We start from the raw sequence: 22428 nt of genomic DNA, 5'->3' as shown, positions 1-22428 counted from the left end.
GCCGTAGTGAATATACAGCCCCACCACACTGGATATGCCCAATCTCATCTGATCTTGGAAGCTAAGCAGTGTTGGGCCTGGTTAGTACTTGGATGGGAGACCACCTGGGAATGCAAGGTGCTGTAGGTAGGGTTTGGTTCGGATGTGAGAACATCAGACCTTCATTAATTGAGAAACACTACTGGATTAACAATTTGTTTATATTTTATCATTTATGTATGTGATGTCTGTATTTTAATGTGGATGTGATAGCCATTTGACATTGACACAGCAAATGTATTGACTGCAATGTATTGTTCAATGTTGATATGTAAATAAATTGAAGTTTTTAAGTAAATTGTGATCAAAATTTGGAAGAGAATTTATATATAAAGAGTACATTGTATATCTCCCTTGGACATTCCACTCCTTGTACTTCATTTATGTACTCTATCTAACAGAGAGTACGTTACAGGGTTGAGGTTCTACATAGCACAGAATTAGGTCTACACCACACCTCTATATATATATATATATATATATATATATATTTATGGCCTAATTCAAGTTGCATTGTAAACAAGCTACGACTGCAATTTCTGAGAAGACCCTGCTGTGCGCACACGCTGATCCCATCCTGCGCGTGTGTGAGCAGATAATGCGGTCAGCCCGCATTAACCGTGGCAGAGGCGTTCGCGAGGTGGGTGGGTTGCGGCGACGGAACGGTTTTTGGGGGCGGCACCGGGAAAACTGGGGTGTGTCGGCTGCGTTGTCGTCACGCGCAACCGTTCCGTGGCAGGAGACTTCATTAGTTTCTGCGGCACGATCGCACTTAGAGCGTGATCGCAGGTGACGGGTGGTGTGTAGCGTGCTGGGCGGCCTTGACCTGCGTTGGGCGGCCCCCAGCATATCTGCTACTCTTATTGAATTAGGCCCATAGCACTGTGCAAAAGTTTTAGGCAGGCGTGGAAAAAAATACTGCACAGTAAGAATGCTTTCCAAACACAGAAGCGTTAGTAGTTTATTTTTTTATCAATTAACAAAATACAAAGCAACAGAAATCTAAATCCAATCAATATGTGGTGTGACCGCCCTCTGCCTCCAAAACAGCATTTTTCCCACACCTGCCTAAAACGTTTGCACAGTCGGGCGTTTCTACGTCTGGGCCCCGTCCTCTCTAGCTGGCAGCGCTGTATTTCTGGGCACTAGGGGACTCTAGCGCTGTCCCAGAGTCTACAGCACATACACAGATCACCGGGAAAATAGCCACACCGCCATTTTCCAAGTGATTTCTGCAGCGCTGAAGCTGCTGTGACGATGGACTCCGGAGGGTAAGTGTTAAAAATAATGGGTGCAGGGGGTGCGGTGTGCACAGCACTCTCTGCACACGTAATAAATACAAATACAGTATAGTGATCCCAAGTGGCGCTACTTTACACATCCAGCCATAACAAATTGCTTACGCTGTAATAATGTACACGATCTCAGATGTACTTCACATAGGTTGTCAGTTTTTAAATGAGCAACACTATAAACAAAAGAAACACAAAGAACATAGTGCAATCCCGTTGATAAAAAAGGTGTTATTTTATTTTTGGTCCCACTCGCATAGAAAATAGGAAATAATTGCATGTAGATATCAGATATTTTCTTTAATCCTTAAATATACATGAATCCACTTCATAGATGTATCCTTTTTCATCAGGCGCTTAGAAAAAAAGAATAATAGTGATAGTGCAACACTGTGATTATGATTAAAAAGTATTTAATAAAATGCACTCACAAACACAGAATAAAAGACAACATGTAATCATGTGCTGAAGAACCTTCCATACGGCAAGACACTGCAATTCACAACTTTTTAGGGATATTGGGGGTAATTCCGAGTTGATCGCTCGCTAGCAGTTTTTAGCAGCTGTGCAAACGCTATGCCGCCTCCCACTGGGAGTGTATCTTAGCTTAGCAGAAGTGCGAACGAAATGATCGCAGAGCGGCTGCAAAGTTTTTCGGTGTAGTTTCAGAGTAGCTCAATACCTGCTCAGCGCTTGTGATCACTTCAGACTGTTCAGTTCCTGTTTTGACGTCACAAAAACGCCCTGCGTTCTCCCAGCCATGCCTGCGTTTCTTCTGGCACGTCTGCGTTTTTCCGAACACTCCCTGAAAACGATCAGTTGACACCCAGAAACGCCCACTTCCTGTCAATCACTCTGCGGCCAGCAGTGAGATTGAAAAGCTTCGCTAGACCTTGTGTGAAACTACATCGTTTGTTGTAATAGTACGTCGCGCGTGTGCATTGCGCTGCATACGCATGCGCAGAAGTGCCGTTTTTTGCCTCATCGCTGCACAGCGAACGAATGCAGCTAGCGATCAACTCGGAATGACCCCCATAGTCACCAAAGTCCCGGTTACTCCGGTGTCTCCCAAGTTCGTTATCACAGCTCCCGGTTCCTTGGTCCTTGATACAGCACTAGATACTCCCTGCTTGAGCGCTTTCGGATAAAAATCCTTCCTCTGATGCTTCAGAACAAGGATTTCTATGTGAGTGGGACCAAAAATAAAAAAAACACCTTTTTTTATCAACGGGATTGCACTTTGGGGGTCATTCGCTCGCTGCAGTTTCTTGCAACACAGCGATCGGGTCAGAACTGCGCATGCGCCAGCGCATGCCATCCGTCGTTGCCTAGCGATCGCATCTGAGGCAGAGGCAGTTGCTGGGCGGGAGGGGGCGCGGTCCGGCCAACGCAGGCGTGGCCAGACCGTTGGGGGGGGGGCGGCCCGTGGCGACTGCGTGACGTCACACGCAGCCGCTGGGGAGTGACGAGTAGCTCCCGACCAGCACGCTAAAGCTTCGCTGGTCGGGAGCAACTCTTGAAGTGCAAAGGCATTGCCGCTGTGCGATGCCTCTGCACTTCTGCGGGGTGGTGGGGGGGTGGGGGACGGCACTGACATGAGGGGCTGACAAGCCCTGTGCTGGGCGTCCCCCCGCATGTCAGGGAAGATGATTGTAGCTGTGCTAAATTTAGCACAGCTACGATCAAATGACCCCCTATGTTCTTTATGTTTCTTTTGTTTATAGTGTTGCTCATTTAAAAACTGACAACCTATTGAAGTACATCTGAGATCGTCTACATCATTACCGTGTAAGCAATTTGTTATGGCTGGATGTGTAAAGTAGCGCCTATTGGGATCACTATACTGTATTTACATTGTCTATTAGAATCACGGTGAAAGGTTCTTTTGCACTTCCAAGGGCTGCCACTGACATATAGCGCTTAAGGGGTCGTCTTTCTTGTATTGGTATAACCCATTCTAAATACGTCAGTGTGCACAGTACTGTATATTGGGCCTAATTCAGTCCTGATCGCAAAAGCAAAATCTTTCTCTAATGGGCAAAACCATGTGCACTGCAGGTGGGGCAGATGTAACGTGCAGAGAGATTTGGGTGGGTTATATTGTTTCTGTGCAGGATAAATACTGGCTGCTTTATTTTTACACTGCAAGTTAGATTCCAGGTTGAACACACCCCACCCAAATCTAACTCTCTCTGCACATGTTATATCTGCCCCACCTGCAGTGCACATGGTTTTGCCCATTAGAGAAAGATTTTACTTTTGCAATCAGGTCGGAATTAAGCCCATAACGTCTGTCTGTCTATGTATGTGACAAGTGCATTATGTGCAGTGACGGCAGGAGGCGTGGGCCCTGTCACTGGACATGATATAGGTGACAGCTGGGCATTGCACAAAGGGTCAGCAGAATGTAAAAGCAAAAATTCATTCATGGGGGAGAAGACATATCTCTGTTTTTTCCCCCTAGTCCAGGAAATGCTGCACCCTCCCTCACAATAACTCCAGCCCAGGTGCCACATCCAGTATAACCTGAGTTGTCCCTGAAGCTGACACTCTGATCATGGCCTGGGCTCTCGGAATGCTGTTCTTGCTTCCCCTGCTGAGCCGTGAGTCTTTCCATCTATACTGTCTGTCTATCTATAGGTCTGGGAGTGATCTGTGTAAGTCTCTGTCACTCTGAGCCAGCTTCGGACATAAACCCAGCGTTGATGTGCGCAGTGGAGCGAGATTTTGACGCTGCGCATGTGTGCAAGTGGCACTGCCGCCATGATCCTGCCATGGCGGCCGTAGCGAGAATTTCTTCGCAAAGTGATTGAAAGTCACTGTGTGCTTGTGGGCGGTAATGGGGGAGTGGAGAATCAGATGCAGGTGTGTCGCAACCGCTTGGCTCCGGTGTCTTACGTCCGATGTCTGTGCTGCGCAGCCGTGCGGTTATTGAGAAGGTATATTGGGGGTCATTCCGAGTTGATCGTAGCTGTGCTAAATTTTGCACAGCTACGATCAGGCACTCAGACATGCGGGGGGGGGGGGACGCCCAGCACAGGGCTAGTCTGCCCCGCATGTCAGGCCCGACCCCCCCCCCCCCCGCAGAAATGCAAAAGCATCGCACGCGGCGATGCTTTTGCATCTCAGGAGTTACTGCCGTCCAGCGCAACTCCTGCGGCTGGTCGGGAGAACCTCCTCGCTGTCCCGGGTTGCAGCGGCTGCGTGTGACATCACGCAGCCGCCGCGGGCCGCCCCCCCCCCAACGGTCCGGCCACGCCTGCGTTGGCCGGACCGCGTCCCCTAAACTGCGGCTTAACGCCGCTGTCCAGCCCCCACCCGCCCAGCGACCACCTCTGCCTCAGAGGCGATTGCTAGGCAACGACGGCTGCCATGCGCAGTTCCGACCCGATCGCTGCGCTGCGATAAACTGCAGCGATCGATCGGGTCGGAATGACCCCCATTATCCAGTGATGTGCGTACGATGTTTGCATCTACCTACACACACGTTAGATCTCAGATGCCTCCAGTTGGTGTCTCAATACAAATCCCGTCAGCTGCGACATTTGCATATTTTCGCACAGCCGCTGCGTACTGAATCACAGCTGTGTGTACATCCCTGGATCAGGCCTTCGGCCCTCTGATCTGTCTAACATGGTACGTTCGCTGCTTCTGGGTCCTCCTCGGAAAGGCTCCTACTGTGTGACTTGAGCAGACACAATCATTTTTGGAAGAGTGAAGGTAAAAGCATGCAGACGTTGCTATATACTGATTGTGAATGAAAGGGGGGAGATATCCTTTAGCAGTAACAGGTCCATCAATGGACTGGATTATCAGTACCATAATGTGCATTCCTTACATGTCACTGCATTTACCTGTTTGACATTACTGTTTACATGTAATTAAATGGTTATATGCTAAAAGCTGTGTCTTAACTAAGTGTTATTTTGCATGACTCATCAACCACAATAACATCACATCTGAGTCACCAGACCTTAAGGTCAGGCTGATTAGACTGCAGGTGCATGCTGTTTACTTGGCTCTATAAAAATGTCTGCATGTGCCCAAGCCCGGCAATGTGTTATTGGAGAGTCACAGTGCTGTACGGCTGAACAGTACTTATCCCAAGAAAAATTGATACATTATCATATCACATAGCCCTGCTCTCCTCTACAGCATCTACTTCAGTAGTGAAACAAGTCTAACCAGACTGCAATGTGCTGATTGCATCACACAACTGTCCTCTCTATCCTGTCTCAGATGCGGACGCCAGCGAGGAGGCCCGGCTTTTACAGGACCTGTTCGCCGACTATGATAAACAGTCCCGTCCAGCGAAGTCCACCAATGATATCATTGAAGTGAAGCTTAAACTCACATTGACCAACCTCATCTCCCTGGTACTTATTACTCTCTGCTAAGTACTACTAATGTTTCACCTGATTCAGTATTATTATTATCCCTTTTTTATATAGTTCCGCCATATTATGCAGCACTTTAAATGTATTAACCATTCACATCAGTGGAAGTCCCATTACAGTATATAGTCCACATTTTCTATCACACAAACACAAGGGGTAATATCATCAGAAGCCAATGAACCTACTTGTATGTTTATAAATTGTTTAAGGAAACTAAACACCAGAGGAAACTGACATAAACACATGGGGGACTATGCCCTGGTCTTGCACTGAAGCAGCAATGGTGACCACTGTGATACCATGCCCCACCCCCACAAATGGACTATTGCTCTAAAATAATAATTGTTGCAGATGGTCTCTATGACTATATCAGAATGCTTTTATTCTACCAGGCTGTTAGGCACACATAACATACTATATGATCTGTAGATGTCTTTGTTTGTCCTTTAATCCTTCATTCATTGATTCATTTTGTCAGAACGAAAGAGCGGAGACGTTAACAACAAACGTGTGGATACTAATCGTGAGTGATCACTATGTCTGGTCGTCTGTCCCGGGGGTCTGTTCTGATTTGTTTTCCACCTGTGACAGATTGGAGAAAGTCTAGGTAATGCAGGTAGACTGTGACAGTAGGTAGATGACTGTCAGTGTTCCCAGCATGCACAGGCTCAGGCTTCTCAGGGCCTAGTATTGTGCCAGAAATAACATGGCTGATTCTTATATTTTACCTTAGCCACCCACCTCTCTGTCTCTACACTCAGTCTTCCCATGCTCATATTCTACCCATAAATGCTATATACACTGGGCCTGATACACATATGCATGTAATGCATTCGCAATTGCGAATCTGTACACAGTGGCTGTGCAAAAATATGCTAATGCTGCTATCACGATTCCAGCCTGCTCTTAGATATCGCAGTCTAAGACAACTGGGTCACTCACTGATACAAATACAAGGTCACTGCCACCGTGAAAGCTCTTAAGGGAGTCTTTATGTTCTCCGCACAAATATTAATATTTCACACTTGATTGCACATGACTATGTAGCATTGGGCCTCACAGGATTGCAAGTTTAATAAGAATCATGGAGAATACGATAGATTAAATGTATTTTAATACGTTTAATAAGAATCATGGAGAATACGCTAGATTAAATGTATTTTAATACGTTTAATAAGAATCATGGAGAATACGCTAGATTAAATGTATTTTAATACAAAAGATTTTCCAAATCTTAAATAATAAGACACTTAATAAGAATGACATACAGGTTATGATTTGCAAAATAATTTCACATAAAAGAAAAAGAAATAACTTAGAAATCCAGACTTATGACAAAGACCTTAAGATTTTCTGTTGTGGGGGTTTCCACAAAGATAAGAGTTATGGAGCAGCCTCAACTCGTAGTTGTTCCCCAAAGACTGCACACCTTCCTTCAGATCAACACACATTTGTGAATGAGGCCCACTTTGCCCAGAGCTATGTCCATGTAAGTTATGCCCAGCAGGACCCATATACTTTTTGCTGTGCAATATTCAGAAACATCCCATACATTATGATCAGGACTTACGATATAGGGGGTCATTCCGAGTTGATCGCTAGCTGCTGTTGTTCGCTGCGCAGCAATCAGTGTAAAAAATGGCTAATCTGTGCATGCGTAGGCACCGCAATGTGCACGCGCATCGTACGGGTACAAAGTCCATTGTGGTTTTGCACTGGTTCTAGCGACGATTCCAATCGCACAGATGGCCGCAAGATGACTGACAGAAAGAGGGCGTTTCTGGGTGTCAACTGACCGTTTTCAGGGAGCGCTTAGAAAAACGCAGGTGTGTCGGGTAAAACGCAGGCATAACATGACAGCTAAATAATGATGGTAAGGTGCAAAGGTGATAGGAGTCTGTGCTTCGAACTAAGTATTTGTTTTGGAAACCCTGCGCAGTTGTCAGGATAAATAAAGGATATTATTATTTATTTATTTATTTATTAACAGTTTCTTATATAGCGCAGCAAATTCCGTTGCGCTTTACAATTGGAAATATCTGCAATGGTGACAGAAATAACCTGCACAGAGGGCCAGTCAGTCTGCTCTTTAATCCAGGAACCCACCAACAGCCTACAGTGATCATGTGACTTTATGCGGCATAGATCATGTGATGTGATGTAAAGATAGAGGGGGGGGGGGGGGGTGTTATGGGAAGGTAAATGCTTACATGGAATATCCTCATTCTCTCCAAGCAATGGGACGATTACCGCCTCACCTGGAATCAGTCCGACTACGGTGGGATAGATATTGTACGAGTTCCCCATCACATGGTCTGGCTGCCAGATATAGTCCTGGAGAACAAGTAAGTGACCATGAGTGGATTCTACCACCCTTCCCCCTACAGGGTGACACAGACAGAAAGGAACCATGATCCTGTAAGAAGTCTCTTGCCCTGTTTCAGCATTGACGGCCAGTTTGAGGTGGCATACTACGCCAATGTCCTTGTGTACAGCACTGGGTACATGTACTGGCTCCCGCCAGCCATCTTCCGGAGCACCTGCAGCGTCGATGTCACCTACTTTCCATTTGACTGGCAGAACTGCTCTCTGGTGTTCAGGTGAAGAATCGCTGGCCGTATTTAATCATAGCCAGGTCCAACCAGCATGGTGCTGTCCATTCAGTGGGGAATACTACCATGTTCCAACATCTAGTCCAGCCTGGTCTCTAAACATGACTGCTAGGAAACAACTGGGTTCTCCATTCAGATCTGCCAGAAGACTGGCAGTGCTGGGGCGTCCCAGTGTACTTGTGAATGGTCCCAACCTAACCATCAGTAGATGATCTTTTCTGTAGGAAGCAGATTGCCCTCACAGCCCAGGGATTCAGTTACAGCTGGATTCAGAGGAGAAGATCTATGTATCTCATGAAATGGCCCACCAAGGAGAGTACTTCTAGTAGCACAAATGTTCACGGCGGAAAAAAAACAAATAACAATATTGAAGAACTAGTCAATATACTAAAAGTGCAGAAGCATTTTTGGTGAGGTGGCTTCCAAAAGCTTAGCCCTAGCTTTCCCATCTGTTGTCTCTCCTTGCAGGTCCAAGACGTACAACGCGAGGGAGATCGAGCTGCAATTAGCTACCGACGAGGACACCGAGAAGGAGATAGAGTGGGTGGACATTGATCCGGAGGCATTTACAGGTGACTTCTTACATTCTCCTACAAGCCTGAGCAGACACTGTTATCTCCCAGAAGTGACCCCAGTCATGGGGGTAAATATACTAATCGTCGGTTTTGCTGTCAATTAAAAACCAATGTGTACTGATGGTGGTTTACTGTCTATAAAAACAGTATTTAATATGCAACTGGTCAGCTCAGGGCTGGAATCCCTAGGGATGTGGGAACCGACCTCCAAATTGGGTCTCTACTCCCCAAGAACAACCAGCTCTGGACTGAAAGCCCTCACCACTGGGTCTTTGGGTTTGGAGGCATTAGTTGAGCCACAAGTGGGAGCATACCTGGCCGTCAAGGGCCTGCTGGCATCTATATTCCACCTGTTAAAAAAATATTAAAGACAAGACAGCAGTCTTGACAAAACCATAAAATGCCGCTCTTGCTTCTCCGAGAGCCCTGCCGCCAATGAGAGGTCACTTTCCTTTAGAATGAATGCTGATTGGTCAGTTCATGGCAGTTCCCATGCTCTGACCAATCAGCGTGGCCCCATTAATTCCTATAGAGTGTGTCCCTGAGTGTCCTCTCATTTATAAACGTGAATCCGCCCCAAAGACCCCAAACCGACGCCTCATAAATATACCCCATGGTCTCTCCCTTTCATATAGTGTTTCCTATATTTTGCACATACCATAATGATCCTCACTGTGAGTATGCAATACTCACTACTGTGCCCCGCTGTTTTAAACATATAAGGCTGTAGAGAAGGGGGTGCTAGCAATGGAACCTATCCTGACTACATGTTCTCCTGTGATAACTGCAAGCTTTGTCTCTCCTCCCGCAACCCCTTCACCTTTGCACCGTGTCCCTTAGAGAACGGCGAGTGGGCAATAAGGCACCGTCCGGCCAGGAAGGTCGTGAACCGGGCATATTCTCTGGAGGATCTGGAGTACCAGGAAATCCTCTTCTATCTGATTATTCAGCGCAAACCTCTGTTCTATGTCATCAACGTCATCGTGCCTTGTGTTCTGATCTCATCGCTGGCCATTCTGGTGTACTTCCTTCCAGCCAAAGGTGAGAGGGGCGATTATGTGTACAGTATATAACTGTACATCGCAATTAGGGAATACCGTCCCAGGCTGCGGTGTCAGCATTAGATCACTCATAGCGGCATGACAGATCCGCTTTACATTCTTTGAGCATGTTCCATACAGATATTATTATTGTGGCGTTTGTCTCTTTATAGTCTATGGATAGGCAACCATAAATTTAGACACTAATAGTGACACAGGAATGTGAATTCAGTTGTCTAAAATACCACCAGTGTAAAACAAACAATACCCTGTGTGGCCAGCAGGTGGGGGTAGAGAGCAAAATCAGTCATCCAGGTTCTCTTGTGGAGTTACCAGTGCTGCAGTATATCTGTATTATGGGCCTAATTCAGTAAGGATTGCAAATTCTGCTAATTAGCATAATTTACTATCCTTTGGAGCGCATGCTGGGGGCCTCCCATCACTGGGCAAGGCCGGACCCATCTTCCGGATCGCGGTGGCTGCATGTGACGTTACACAGCCGCTGCGATCATGCCCCCGACACCCCCGCCGTTCACGCCGCCCCGCCCCTGTTCGTCCGGCTCTGCCTCCGATCGCATTTTCTGCGGCCGGCAGGAGAACCGCCGCCATCTTCCCGATCGCGACGGCTGCTTGTGACGTCACACAGCTGCCGCGATCACGCCCCCAACACCCCCTCCGTTCACCACCTTCGTTCATCCGGCTCTTCCCCCGCAACTCTCCGTCTCCTCCCTGGAAAACAGAGCGTTGATCGCCCCGCGACCACCTCTGCCTGAATGACAGGCAGAGGCGGTCGCATTTTCTGTGGTCCCCCCCCTTGCTGAAAATGCAGGCGCATGCGTACGCATCTTTTTCTCAAAAATTTCGGTTGGATTGCACACTGAAATAGGCCAATGTTGTGGGCATTGTATATTAACAATGTAACTATATTCTTGGTTGCGGAAACTTAAAGTGATATCTTTCTCTGAAGAAACTGTACACGGATTCATGGGTGTAACTATAGTGGGTGCTAGGGGTGCCATTGCTATGGGGCCCACAGGCTTAGGGGGCCTGGACCCAGGTTATAAAGTTGCATACCAATTTCCCAGCAATTGGGGCTGATCCATTGCCCAGCCTGAGCTGTGTGACATCACATTGTCAGTGGGAGGGGTGTGTGGTGGGTGTTATACTGGTAGGGGGCGCTGTAATGTGGCATAATCTGATCATTGTAATATGGAGGGCACTATAATGTTACTGGGCATTATAATGTGTCAATATGAAACGGTGGCACTACAATGTGGCGTAATATTACCTAGGGCACAGTAACATGGCTTAATTTGATCTGAAGGGCACTCTAATGTGGCACAGTATGAACAGGGGACAGCACTGTAATGTGGCACAATAAGATCTGGGGGTACAGTGTGGCATAATAAGAACTGGGAGTACAGTGTGACATAATATGTACTGGCAGCCCTACAATGTGAACTACTGGGGTTCAGAAAATGAACCAGGGCACTACTATGGGGCATAAAATGCATAAGTGCTGCGGACGTGTGTCTCTCAGGAATCATTGGGACTGGGGCCCCTTTAGTATGTTGCTACGGGGCCCACAAAGTTCTGGTTATGTCCATGCATGAACCGCAAGACAGTAATATCCTAAAATGTATATAGTTTTACCAGTATGCTATTGATTCTATATGCGCACATTGGGGGTCATTCCGAGTTGATCGCTCGCTAGCTAGTTTTAGCAGGCGTGCAAACGCTAAGCCGCCGCCCACTGGGAGTGTATCTTAGCTTAGCAGAAGTGCGAACGAAAGGATCGCAGAGCGGCTACAAAAAAAAATTGTGCGGTTTCAGAGTAGCTCAAAACCTACTCAGCACTTGCGATCACTTCAGACTGTTCAGTTCCTGTTTTGACGTCACAAACACGCCCTGCGTTCGCCCAGCCACGCCTGCGTTTTTCCTGGCACACCTGCGTTTTTTCGATCACTCCCTGAAAACGGTCAGTTGACACCCAGAAACGCCCTCTTCATGTCAATCACTCTGCGGCTGCCATTGCGACTGAAAAGCTTCGCTAGACCCTGTGTAAAAATACATAGTTCGTTGTGAAAGTACGTCGCGCGTGCGCACTGCGCCGCATACACATGCGCAGAAGTGCCGATTTTTTGCATTATTGCTGCGCAGCGAACATTTTCAGCTTGCGATCAACTCGGAATGACCCCCATTGTCCCTCCCCCCTCTCTATATGTCTTCTCTATAGCCGGCGGGCAGAAGTGTACCCTCTCCATCTCCGTCCTGCTGGCTCAGACTGTCTTCCTGTTTCTCATCGCTCAGAGCGTCCCCGAGACCTCGCTAAGTGTCCCTCTCATCGGCAAGTAAGTGGCTGTATTGATGTGCACATATCGCCACTAGGCCTGGGGTCTCTCTCCTACCGCACCATTCCATATGTGGTTTCCGTGCTCTAATGGCTCCAGCCTCTTCCTTCCTTTCCTGAATCCAGGTTGCCCGCTATTCCAAATACGGGTGGATCGAGCGATTTTTGTAAACAGCGCAGGCGTCGCGGGATACAAGCGCATCTTATGTTATTCACAAGCCATCTCGGTCGTTGCAGCCACTTGCGGGCGTGTATGCAGAGTTCCATCCTGTTCTGTGTGTAGGAATGCGTCGGATTCCCTGCTGGGGGGGGGGGGGGGGCGGTGCAGTCGCATAGATGCGTCGACTGAGAATACAATTGTCATTGTCCGTCTCTGTCCCCCAGGTACCTGATCTTTGTTATGCTGGTGTCAACGCTCATCGTCCTCAGCTGCGTCATCGTCCTCAACGTTTCCCTGCGCACTCCGAGCACCCACAAACTGACTGCCAGCGTCAAACGAGTGAGGCCCCTCTCATCCACAGACAGCTGTGGCATTGCTGTGTGACTTACCTTGTATGGGTGCTCGTCAGTTACGTACAGGTCTCCAGGCTGCACTCTGTGGGCCTGATCCATGTTTGGAAGTAAAGCAAAAAAAAAAAAAAGTCAAGTAACTTTGTGTCTGGAACAAACCATGTTACCATACAAGAGGAGAAAATGCATTTACTGTATATTGTTTCTGTGCAGGGTAAATACTGGCTGCTTTTGCATGTAGCCAACAACATATTTTTAAACAGTAATTTAGATTTCCGTTTCAACACACCCCACCCAAATCTAACTCTCTCTGCACATGTTACATCTGCCCCACCTGCAGTGCAGCATGGTTTTGCCCAGTTACTTGCTTTTTTGCTTTACTTACACACATGAATCAGGCCCCCTGTGCTTACAGTCCATGGACGAACAGGAGCCTTCTACTGAGCTGGAAGTGGTCACTGAAGTGCCTGGGTTGAAACAAAAACACATCACTATTTTTATTTTATTTTAAATGTCTCCCTTAGGGAGGATCTCCCCAAATCATTCTTCAGGTCTCAATATAAAGAGGGCAACCCCTCTCTCCACTCTGTGTAATGTGTTGGCATAGTTAGTCTTTAGAAGTGCCAATAGTGGAAGTGAAAGGTGGAAATCAATGGCGGATGTGTGTGTGTATGTGTGTTTTGGGGGGGAGGGAATATAACACCCAGGGGTGGACCTACCATTGGTCTGTGGTGGTCATCCCCATCCCTTCATGCTTAAGGATCCCCAGGAGGCCACTGCTTCTGGACCAGAGATGCCTTCAAAGGCTGTGACAATGCCTCACCATGTTCTCAGGCTCTTCAGATTACTGGTGACCACTCAAATAGAGTTCCACCATCCTTATACATTAACCAGAGCTTGCTTTCTAGCACCAGGGCCTGTAGTCACGCAAACCTTGGTGTCCTAATCCCATCCCATCCACCAGCCCTGCATGTGAACACCAGATGTCCACAGCTGCATGGATGTAATCAGCCATCGAGTGGGCCATCAAAAACCAACGTGCAATAGTTGCAACCATTGCAATCCTGCCAATGAATGGAAAAACCATTTCCATCGAATTGGTAACACTGATGATTCCCAACCAACGGTTTCTGATTGACATCCCTACCGTCCAGCCACAGAGTAGAATATAGGGACCCCGCTCCTTCCTATGCTGCGGGGAAAGACCTAATGCTAAATGTGGCCCTGACGTTAACCATTCTAACTACAGATAATCCATTTTATTTATGTATCTCAGATGCTTCTGGTGGTGTTACCAAGGTACCTGCACTTGGAGGTAGAGCCCTGCGATGATGCCGAGGAGACCCCACAAGAGAGGAGGAGGAGCTCACTGGGCATCATGCTGAAGGCAGAGGAGTATGTACTAAAGAAGCCTAGGAGTGAGCTGATGTTTGAGAGGCAGAGAGACAGTCATGGGACTGGCAGGGGCCCCTGGAGCCACAGAGGTGAGAAGCGCGCTGTAAGGCAGGAGCTGTGTGACACTGTTCAGACATATAATGGAACAACTGAGAAACACAGACAGAGAAAAGGGCTTCCCATGTGTGGAATGAGAGTTGGCCAACCTTCTCAAGGGGACAAGAGGAAAGTTACTAATAGCAACAAGATTCTAGCGATCATTTCCTAAACAATGAACTAGACAGATGATAGCTAGACTCTGATTGGTTGTTTCAGTGGTAGTTCCAGAAATAAATTACAGGGTGGAATGTACAGGGTAGAGAATACTTGGAGGGAGAAGAGTTAAGTGCAAGAGGATGTTGCCAAGTGAGTAAGGGGTGTGGCCAAGTTGTGAATATAGGGTCCACCAACAGTCAATAAGAACGTTTTTCTTAACATTTTCATAGCGCCTTTTATATATTATTATGTAGCTTTTCCCTCACATATCCCTCTGACCACCAGCTTCTCCCTCATATGCCCCTCTTTCCACCTGCTTCTCCTCCACATGCCCCTCTGACCACCAGCTTCTCCCTCACATGCCCCTCTGAACACCAGCTTCTCCCTCACATGCCCCTCTGACCACCAGCTTCTCCCTCACATGCCCCTCTGACCACCAGCTTCTCCCTCATATGCCCCTCTTTCCACCTGCTTCTCTTCCACATGCCCCTCTGACCACCAGCTTCTCCCTCACATGCCCCTCTGACCACCAGCTTCTCCCTCACATGCCCCACTGACCACCTGCTTCTCCCTCACATGCTCCTCTGACCACCTGCTTCTCCCTCACATGCCCCTCTGACCACCAGCTTCTCCCTCACATGCACCTCTGACCACCAGCTTCTCCCTCACATGCCCCTCTGACCACCAGCTTCTCCCTCACATGCCCCTCTGGCCACCAGCTTCTACCTCACATGCCCCTCTGACCACCTGCTTCTCCCTCACTACCCCTCTGACCACCTGCTTCTCCCACGCATGCCCCTCTGACCACCAGCTTCTCCCTCACATGCTCCTCTGACCACCAGCTTCTCCCTCACATGCCCCTCTGACCACCAGCTTCTCCCTCACATGCCCCTCTGACCACCAGCTTCTCCCTCACATGCCCCTCTGAACACCAGCTTCTCCTCCACATGCCCCTCTGACCACCAGCTTCTCCCTCACATGCCCCTCTGACCACCAGCTTCTCCCTCACATGCTCCTCTGACCACCAGCTTCTCCCTCACATGCCCCTCTGACCACCAGCTTCTCCCTCACATGCCCCTCTGACCACCAGCTTCTCCCTCACATGCCCCTCTGACCACCAGCTTCTCCCTCACATGCTCCTCTGACCACCAGCTTCTCCCTCACATGCCCCTCTGACCACCTACTTCTCCCTCGCATGATTCCTACTCACAAGCTCATGCATTCCCCCCTTAGCTTCTCACTGGCCTAGAGAGCTCTTACCACTGCCAGCAAGTCTCACTCCTTACAGTTGTTTTTGAGGACAGTTTGATAACTAGACTGTACAGTACTTGCTGACTTTGTGGCACAGGAGTAGGCGTTTAGGTGTGCGGTATGGAGCATGGCATCATGATTGTGTCATTGCGGCCCCACTGTACAATTCTGATATGAGATTAACCGCGCCATCATGCGCCAAGAGACAAGCCTTCCCTAAGTATGAAATAGGCCCCTGTGTTGTGTATTATGTGGAGAGAAGCAGCTAGCCCTGCTGCTGTAATAACGTGTCCCCATCTAATCTCAGAAGACTGGCTTGATGTGGATGTGACAACAACTTTATATCGGAATTTGGCCCAGTGTTCCCCAGAAATAAAAAAGTGTGTGGACGCCTGTAACTTCATCACAGCCAGTACAAAGTAGCACAACACAACCGGCGCAGTGAGTGTGACTATTATTCATTGCCGCGAGGCGTGATCCAGTAACTGGGGGAAGGGTATACTTACCTAAGGTCTGGGAAGGTCTGGATGAGCGGTATGGAGGTGTCCCTCCCCCTGCAGGGTGACACAATGACACAGACAGAAGGGGACTATGAGCCTGTCCCTTCCCCTGCAGTGTGACACAGTGACACAGCCAGAGGCAGGGTCGGAATCTGTAATAGATCGGTTTAGGGCTGCTTGCTTGGCATCATCAAGTGCACATTTTCCCATATTTTCCCACATATTTACCTTTTCTTGATCCATTGTTGTAGAGCGCTTGAAGCACCGTAAGGGTGTTATGTGGGATGTCTTCCACCTTGAGGACACACCAAACAGAAGACCGCGAGGACTCATAAAACTATTTATTTTCTTTATGCAGGAAATGGAAAACTGGGTGATGATCGGGAAGGTGCTGGACGTCCTTTGTTTTTGGGTGGTTCTTCCTTTATTCGTGGTGAGGACTCTGGCAATCTTCCTTATGGGACACTTTAACAGTGCCCCAGATCGCCCATTTGCTGGTGACGACCGTCTCTATGAACCTTGAGAGGAGCTGCCATGGGACTGTGCGAGTGAGTTAGAAAGTTGGGTCTTGGTTATACAGTGCGGAAGAGTGCGGAAGAGCGTATATCCACTGAGCATCAGCCCCCGCGTCTGTTACCGTGTAATGAGGTCACATCACGTATGACCACAATTTCACCGACTTTCCTGGTCGACACAACGGATCTTCTATACAACCTTGATCTTAAGATAAACCTCATATTTATTATTGTTTTATTCTGTTTATTTGTATCTTATTTTGTGTATCTCCTACATGAGCTGCTTTAGATATCATTTCATCCATCCATCTACCCACCTATCCATTCATCCACCCATCCATCCACTTATCCATCCCACCCACCTATCCATCCATCCAACCACCCACCAACCACCCATCTATCCATTCAAACAACCGCCCACCAACCCATCCATTCATCCACCCACCCACCCACCCACCCACCCATCCATCCATCTATTCATCCACCCACCCACCCACCCATCCACCCACCCACCAACCCACCCATCCATCCATCCATCCATCCATCCACCCACCCATATCCATCCACCCACCCATATCCATCCACCCACCTATCCATCCACCCACCCACCCATCTATCCACCCACCTATCCATCCACCCATCTATCCATCCACCTATCGATCCATCATCCATCCACCTATCCATCCATCCACCTATCCATCTATCCATCCATCCACCCACCCACCTATCCATCCATTATTCATTCATTCACCCACCTATCCATCCATCCATCCATCCATCCATCCATCCATCCATCCATCCATCCATCCATCCATCCATCCATCCATTCATCTAACCATCCACCACCCATCCCACCTATCCATCCAACAACCCACCAATCCACCCATCTATTCATTCAACCACCCACCAACCCATCCTTCCATCCATCCATCCATCCATCCATCCATCCATCCATCCATCCATCCACCCACCTATCCATCCACCCACTGATCCAACCATCCATCCATCCACCACCCACCTATCAATCCATCCATCCACCTATCCATCCATCCATCCATCCATCCACCTATCCATCATCCATACACCCACCCACCCACCCATCCATCCCACCTAACTATCCATCCAACCGCCCACCAACCCACCAATCCAATCATCCACCCACCTATCCATCCACCCACCTATCCATCCATCCATCCATCCATCCATCCATCCATCCCACCCAACTATCCATCCAACCAACCCACCCCCCATCCATCCATCCATCCATCCATCCACCCACCCACCTATCCATCCAACCTCCCACCCACCAACCCATCTTTCCACCCACCTATCCATCCATCTATCCATCCACCTATCCATCCATTCATCCATCCATCCACCCACCCACCTATCCATCCAACCACCCACCACCAACCCATCCATCCACCCACCCACCCACCCACCTATCCATCCATCTACCTACCTATCCATCCATCCATCCATCCATCCACCCAACCACCCACCTATCCTTCCACCCATCCAACCAACCATCCATCCACCCACCTATCCATCTAACCACCCAACCACCAACCCATCCATCCATCCATCCATCCATCCATCCACCTATCCATCCATCCATCTACCTATCCACCTATCCATCCATTCATCCTTCCATTCACCTATCCATCCATCCATCCCACCCACCTATCCATCCAACCAACCAACCACCCATCCATCCACCTATCCATCCAACCTCCCACCCACCAACCCATCCACCCACCCATCCATCCATCCATCCATCCAACCATCCATCCACCCACCTATCCATCCAACCACCCACCCACCAACCCATCCATCTACCTATCCATCCATCCACCCACCCACCCACCTATCCTTCCATCCATCCTTCCATCCATTCATCCATCCAACCAACCATCCATCCATCCACCCACCTATCCATCTAACCAACCACCAACCATCCACCTATCCACCCACCTATCCACTCATCCATCCATCCACCCACCCATCCATCCATCCAACCACCCACCAACCACCCATCTATCCATTCAAACAACCGCCCACCTACCCATCCATTCATCCACGCACCCACCCACCCATCCATCCATCTATTCATCCATCCACCCACCCACCTATCCATCCACCCACCCATACACCCACCCACCTAGCCAGTCAACCACCTACCCAACAACCCATCCATCCCCGGCTGCTTTGGGATATTGAGGACTATTTTTTGGGCTCCTGTGTGTGTTTTCGGGAGAGTAATATATCCTGTTAATGTATGTGCTATTTCCAATTGTCTTTTTCTACTAATACTCATTAAACCACATGGGAATAGGTCTATAGGCTCAGAAAACGTCACATGAAGCTTGGGTTTAATATGTTCCCGTGAATGGGGTCTGCTACGCCAATTTCTTTGTAAAGGCAAAATTAAATATTAGTCCAGAGACTCCACCTCAGCACTACTGCTTGCGGCCAAATAAACACGATGTAGTCATTGCTAAGGGCCATTTACGACTGCTAGCTCTCCATCACCTGCAACCTTACCGGCAAGTGACAAGACAGTTGCCAAATTTAAGAAGTAGGAAACTTACTGTATATTAACTGCAAGCAAACATGTATAGTATGGCAATGGTCAGTGTGTACAGAAGGGTCAGTACAGGTCACCAGGAAGCAAAACTCACAACATCATCCCTCAATGCGCATAAGATCGGCATCATAAGTTTTCTTTGGGAGAAACGCGTCAGCCCTGAAATTCCAGACGCCGTTACTGAAATAAAGAAAATACATTAAATGTACATCTAGCATTGGTGAGGAGGGGGTGGTGATGGTGAGGAGGGGGTGGTGATGGTGAGGAAGGGGTGGTGATGGTGTGGAGGGGTTGGTGATGGTGAGGAGGGGGTGGTGATGGTGTGGAGGGGTTGGTGATGATAACGTACAGGTTGGTAATTGTGGGACTGAAACTGCATCTAATGACAAATGCGTTGGTCCAACTATAAGTTCTCCATTATCGTAACTTCTGAAGGTCATTGTAGAGGCTACAAAACAAATAGGTCCATACACAGGTGTTTCCAGTATCATCATCTCCATCCTGGTCACCACTGTCTCCTTTACTTTTAGAGAGCAAAGTGACATTGACGGGCCACCTGGCGTCTATTCGGTCTGGACCACAAATCACACACAGCTAACACAATCCTTGTATGAATAGGGAATTAGGGCGCTACTTAGCCTCCAGACCAGCGATGGGAAATGACTCCCCCGGCGATGGCTGCAATGTTGCGTTTGGGGAAAGCCTGGTACAGCCTATGAGCCAATCCTTGTGGTGCAGAGGAGGTTGTGCACTTACCAAGACGTTAAGGGTGCCCACAAGTGGGCTGCCTTACCTGGGCGTCTGCCTGACAGCTGGGAGCGGAGTGTGACCGCGTCACCTGATAGGAAGCATCAAGCGCGGCTTCAGTTCCACTACTGAGGAAACAAAGTACATGTTAAAAGAATAATACAAATAAAAATGATGCATTTATAAACATGTAACAATTATTAACAATTAATTATAACAAACGCATTTTTCACGAGACTTTCTCTCCGCGTATCAGGCGCGACGTATCAGCTGTGTGTAGTACAGTGGGGATTCCCCATGGCGTGACCTCAGACCATGGCAAAATGCCAGTGTATAAACAGAACTGATCCACCGCTAGTTACTCATATGCGTAAGACTATAGGGCCTGATTCTGAATCGGAAGTAAAGCAGAAAAAGAAAGTAACTTCGTGCCTGGAACAAACCATTTTGCAATGCAAGGGGAGCAAATACATGTATATTGTTTCCGTGCAGGGTAAATACTGGCTGCTGTTGCATGTAGCCCACACAGGTTAGACCTGATCGTAACAGCAACATTTTTCTCTAATGGGCAAAACCATGTGCACTGCAGGTGGGACAGATGTAACATGTGCAGAGAGAGTTAGATTTGGGTGGGGGGTGTTCAAAGCTGAAATTTAAATTGCAGTGTAAAAATAAAGCAGCCAGTATTTACCCTGAACAGAAACAATATAACCCACCCAAATCTAACTCTCTCTGCACATGTTACGTCTGCCGGTGTGGCAGTGCACTGCACATGGTTTTGCCCATGAGAGAAAAAATGTGCTTTTGTGTTCAGCTCTGAATTAGGCCCTTTATTTCTACACTGCAATTTGGATTTCAAGTTGGACACCCCCCACCCAAATCTAACTCTCTCTGCACATGTTACATCTGCCCCACCTGCACTGCAGCATGGTATTGCTCAGGTGCAGAGTTGCAATTTCTTTGCTTTACTTCCAAATCAGAATGAGGCCCAAAGTCCATATGTCTGTTAACTGTTTTTATTTTTATCCCAAGTCAACCTACAGGGACCAAACACGGCTCTCCCTCCTCCCCTGCCCCCGTGGTATGCGCCAGCACTATATCGCTGCATGAGAGGGTGTGCGGGGAATTGACTGTAACGAGTTCTAAAAAAAGTTTTTTTAAATACAGTGTCTGTGTTTTTCTTTTCTGAATTTTTGTATGTGGCTCTACTTGGTCCCAGGGCATGCTGGTGCTTGTAGTTCCACAAACACCAGCACATGTGGACACATGTGGAAACTTTACATGTTCAGTTACCAAGCTCTATGCCGTGTCACCCCCAACTCTTTATATCACTTTCTATGTATAGATCTGTCCTCATGTAATTATCCTTCTGGCCGGACAAACAGGAACTTACACTGAGCGGCTTTGGGTGATCAGCTAATGACAGGATATCAGCACTCGCTACAAGCCGTCACTAGCTATGGTTTAGTATTATACTGTAGAACTCTATAGAATTCTTCTTTTTTGCGACTCCTTGGGGGAGATGGAGCAAGCCTTGGAGAGAGAAATAAAGTGGAGAGAGATAAAGTACCGGCCACGCAGCTCCTGACATTTTTCAAACACAGCCTGTAACACGGCAGTCAGGAGCTGATTGGTTGCGTCTTTATCTCTCTCCTCTTTTTCACTCTCCAGCGTTTGATACATCTCCCCCTTAGTATTAACAATATGACTGCGTATATTACTGTGCGGCCGTTACACAATGACATACATAATGTACTTTAGAACATAAGATAGGTTTTACGCTAAAATAGAAATTTAAAAAAAAATTCATATAAAATCTAAAATGCATTAAAACTGCTACGAGCAATATTTTATTCTGGAATATATGGATATTCTCCATCTATAACAGACCCTTAGCAATGAGTAAGAGGCCACAATGCAACTTACCAGCACTCGTATCCTGTGTCACTGTCTCCGTTTTATGCCTTGCTTTGAATACTCCTCTACGGTATGTGTAGGCATCCTAAGACGTGCCGAAGTCAGATCCTCCTTCCCTTTGCTCTGGTGTCCAGAGCCCAGCTGGGACAATGTGGGCTTATGTGTATTTTTGGGAGGTAAGATAGTACTATATAAACCCATTATGGCAGCTGTACTGTAACTATATATATATAGGTGCCAGCCCATATGGAAAAAGTGACACGCTGACTCTGGATAGGGCTCGGGGAATGCGGCCACTGTGCCAGAGAGGGGATGGGGTCAGGTTCCCTGTAACACACACTCTCTCCTGTATTACTGACTCCCATTACTATGTTATTATATTTCTGCATCGCTCCCAGGCGTGTAATATGTCACGTGTGGCTGCGGCCCCCTCCACCCCGGCCCCG

At 47.9% G+C, this 22428-nt stretch overlaps 1 protein-coding gene, 1 long non-coding RNA gene and 1 pseudogene across 2 annotated transcripts; 2 read left to right on the top strand and 1 right to left on the bottom strand.

Annotated features, from left to right (window-relative positions):
- Positions 1 to 10: 10 nt before the first annotated feature.
- Positions 11 to 129, top strand: LOC134936929 (5S ribosomal RNA; annotated as a pseudogene).
- Positions 130 to 3888: 3759 nt separating this feature from the next.
- Positions 3889 to 16942, top strand: LOC134934156 (acetylcholine receptor subunit epsilon-like). Its single transcript, XM_063929654.1, is given in 12 exon segments — positions 3889 to 3934; positions 5571 to 5707; positions 6207 to 6251; positions 7964 to 8073; positions 8173 to 8328; positions 8809 to 8912; positions 9756 to 9956; positions 12192 to 12306; positions 12690 to 12804; positions 14092 to 14299; positions 16024 to 16157; positions 16575 to 16942. Coding segments are annotated over 12 exon segments (1536 nt in total). The 3' UTR covers positions 16740 to 16942.
- Positions 16943 to 18902: 1960 nt separating this feature from the next.
- On the bottom strand, positions 18903 to 22226 carry LOC134934776 (uncharacterized). Its single transcript, XR_010179803.1, has 3 exons — positions 21992 to 22226; positions 20112 to 20193; positions 18903 to 19498 (listed from the first exon to the last, which is right to left on the bottom strand). It is a non-coding gene; the product is annotated as an uncharacterized LOC134934776 (long non-coding RNA).
- Between the last annotated feature and the right edge of the window lie 202 nt (positions 22227 to 22428).

This window comes from Pseudophryne corroboree, chromosome 6, assembly GCF_028390025.1.
Source record: "Pseudophryne corroboree isolate aPseCor3 chromosome 6, aPseCor3.hap2, whole genome shotgun sequence".
Classification (NCBI taxonomy): Eukaryota; Metazoa; Chordata; class Amphibia; order Anura; family Myobatrachidae; genus Pseudophryne; species Pseudophryne corroboree.
The sequence above is the reverse complement of the archived record's forward strand: the minus strand, read 5'-3'. Positions and strand labels throughout refer to the sequence as shown.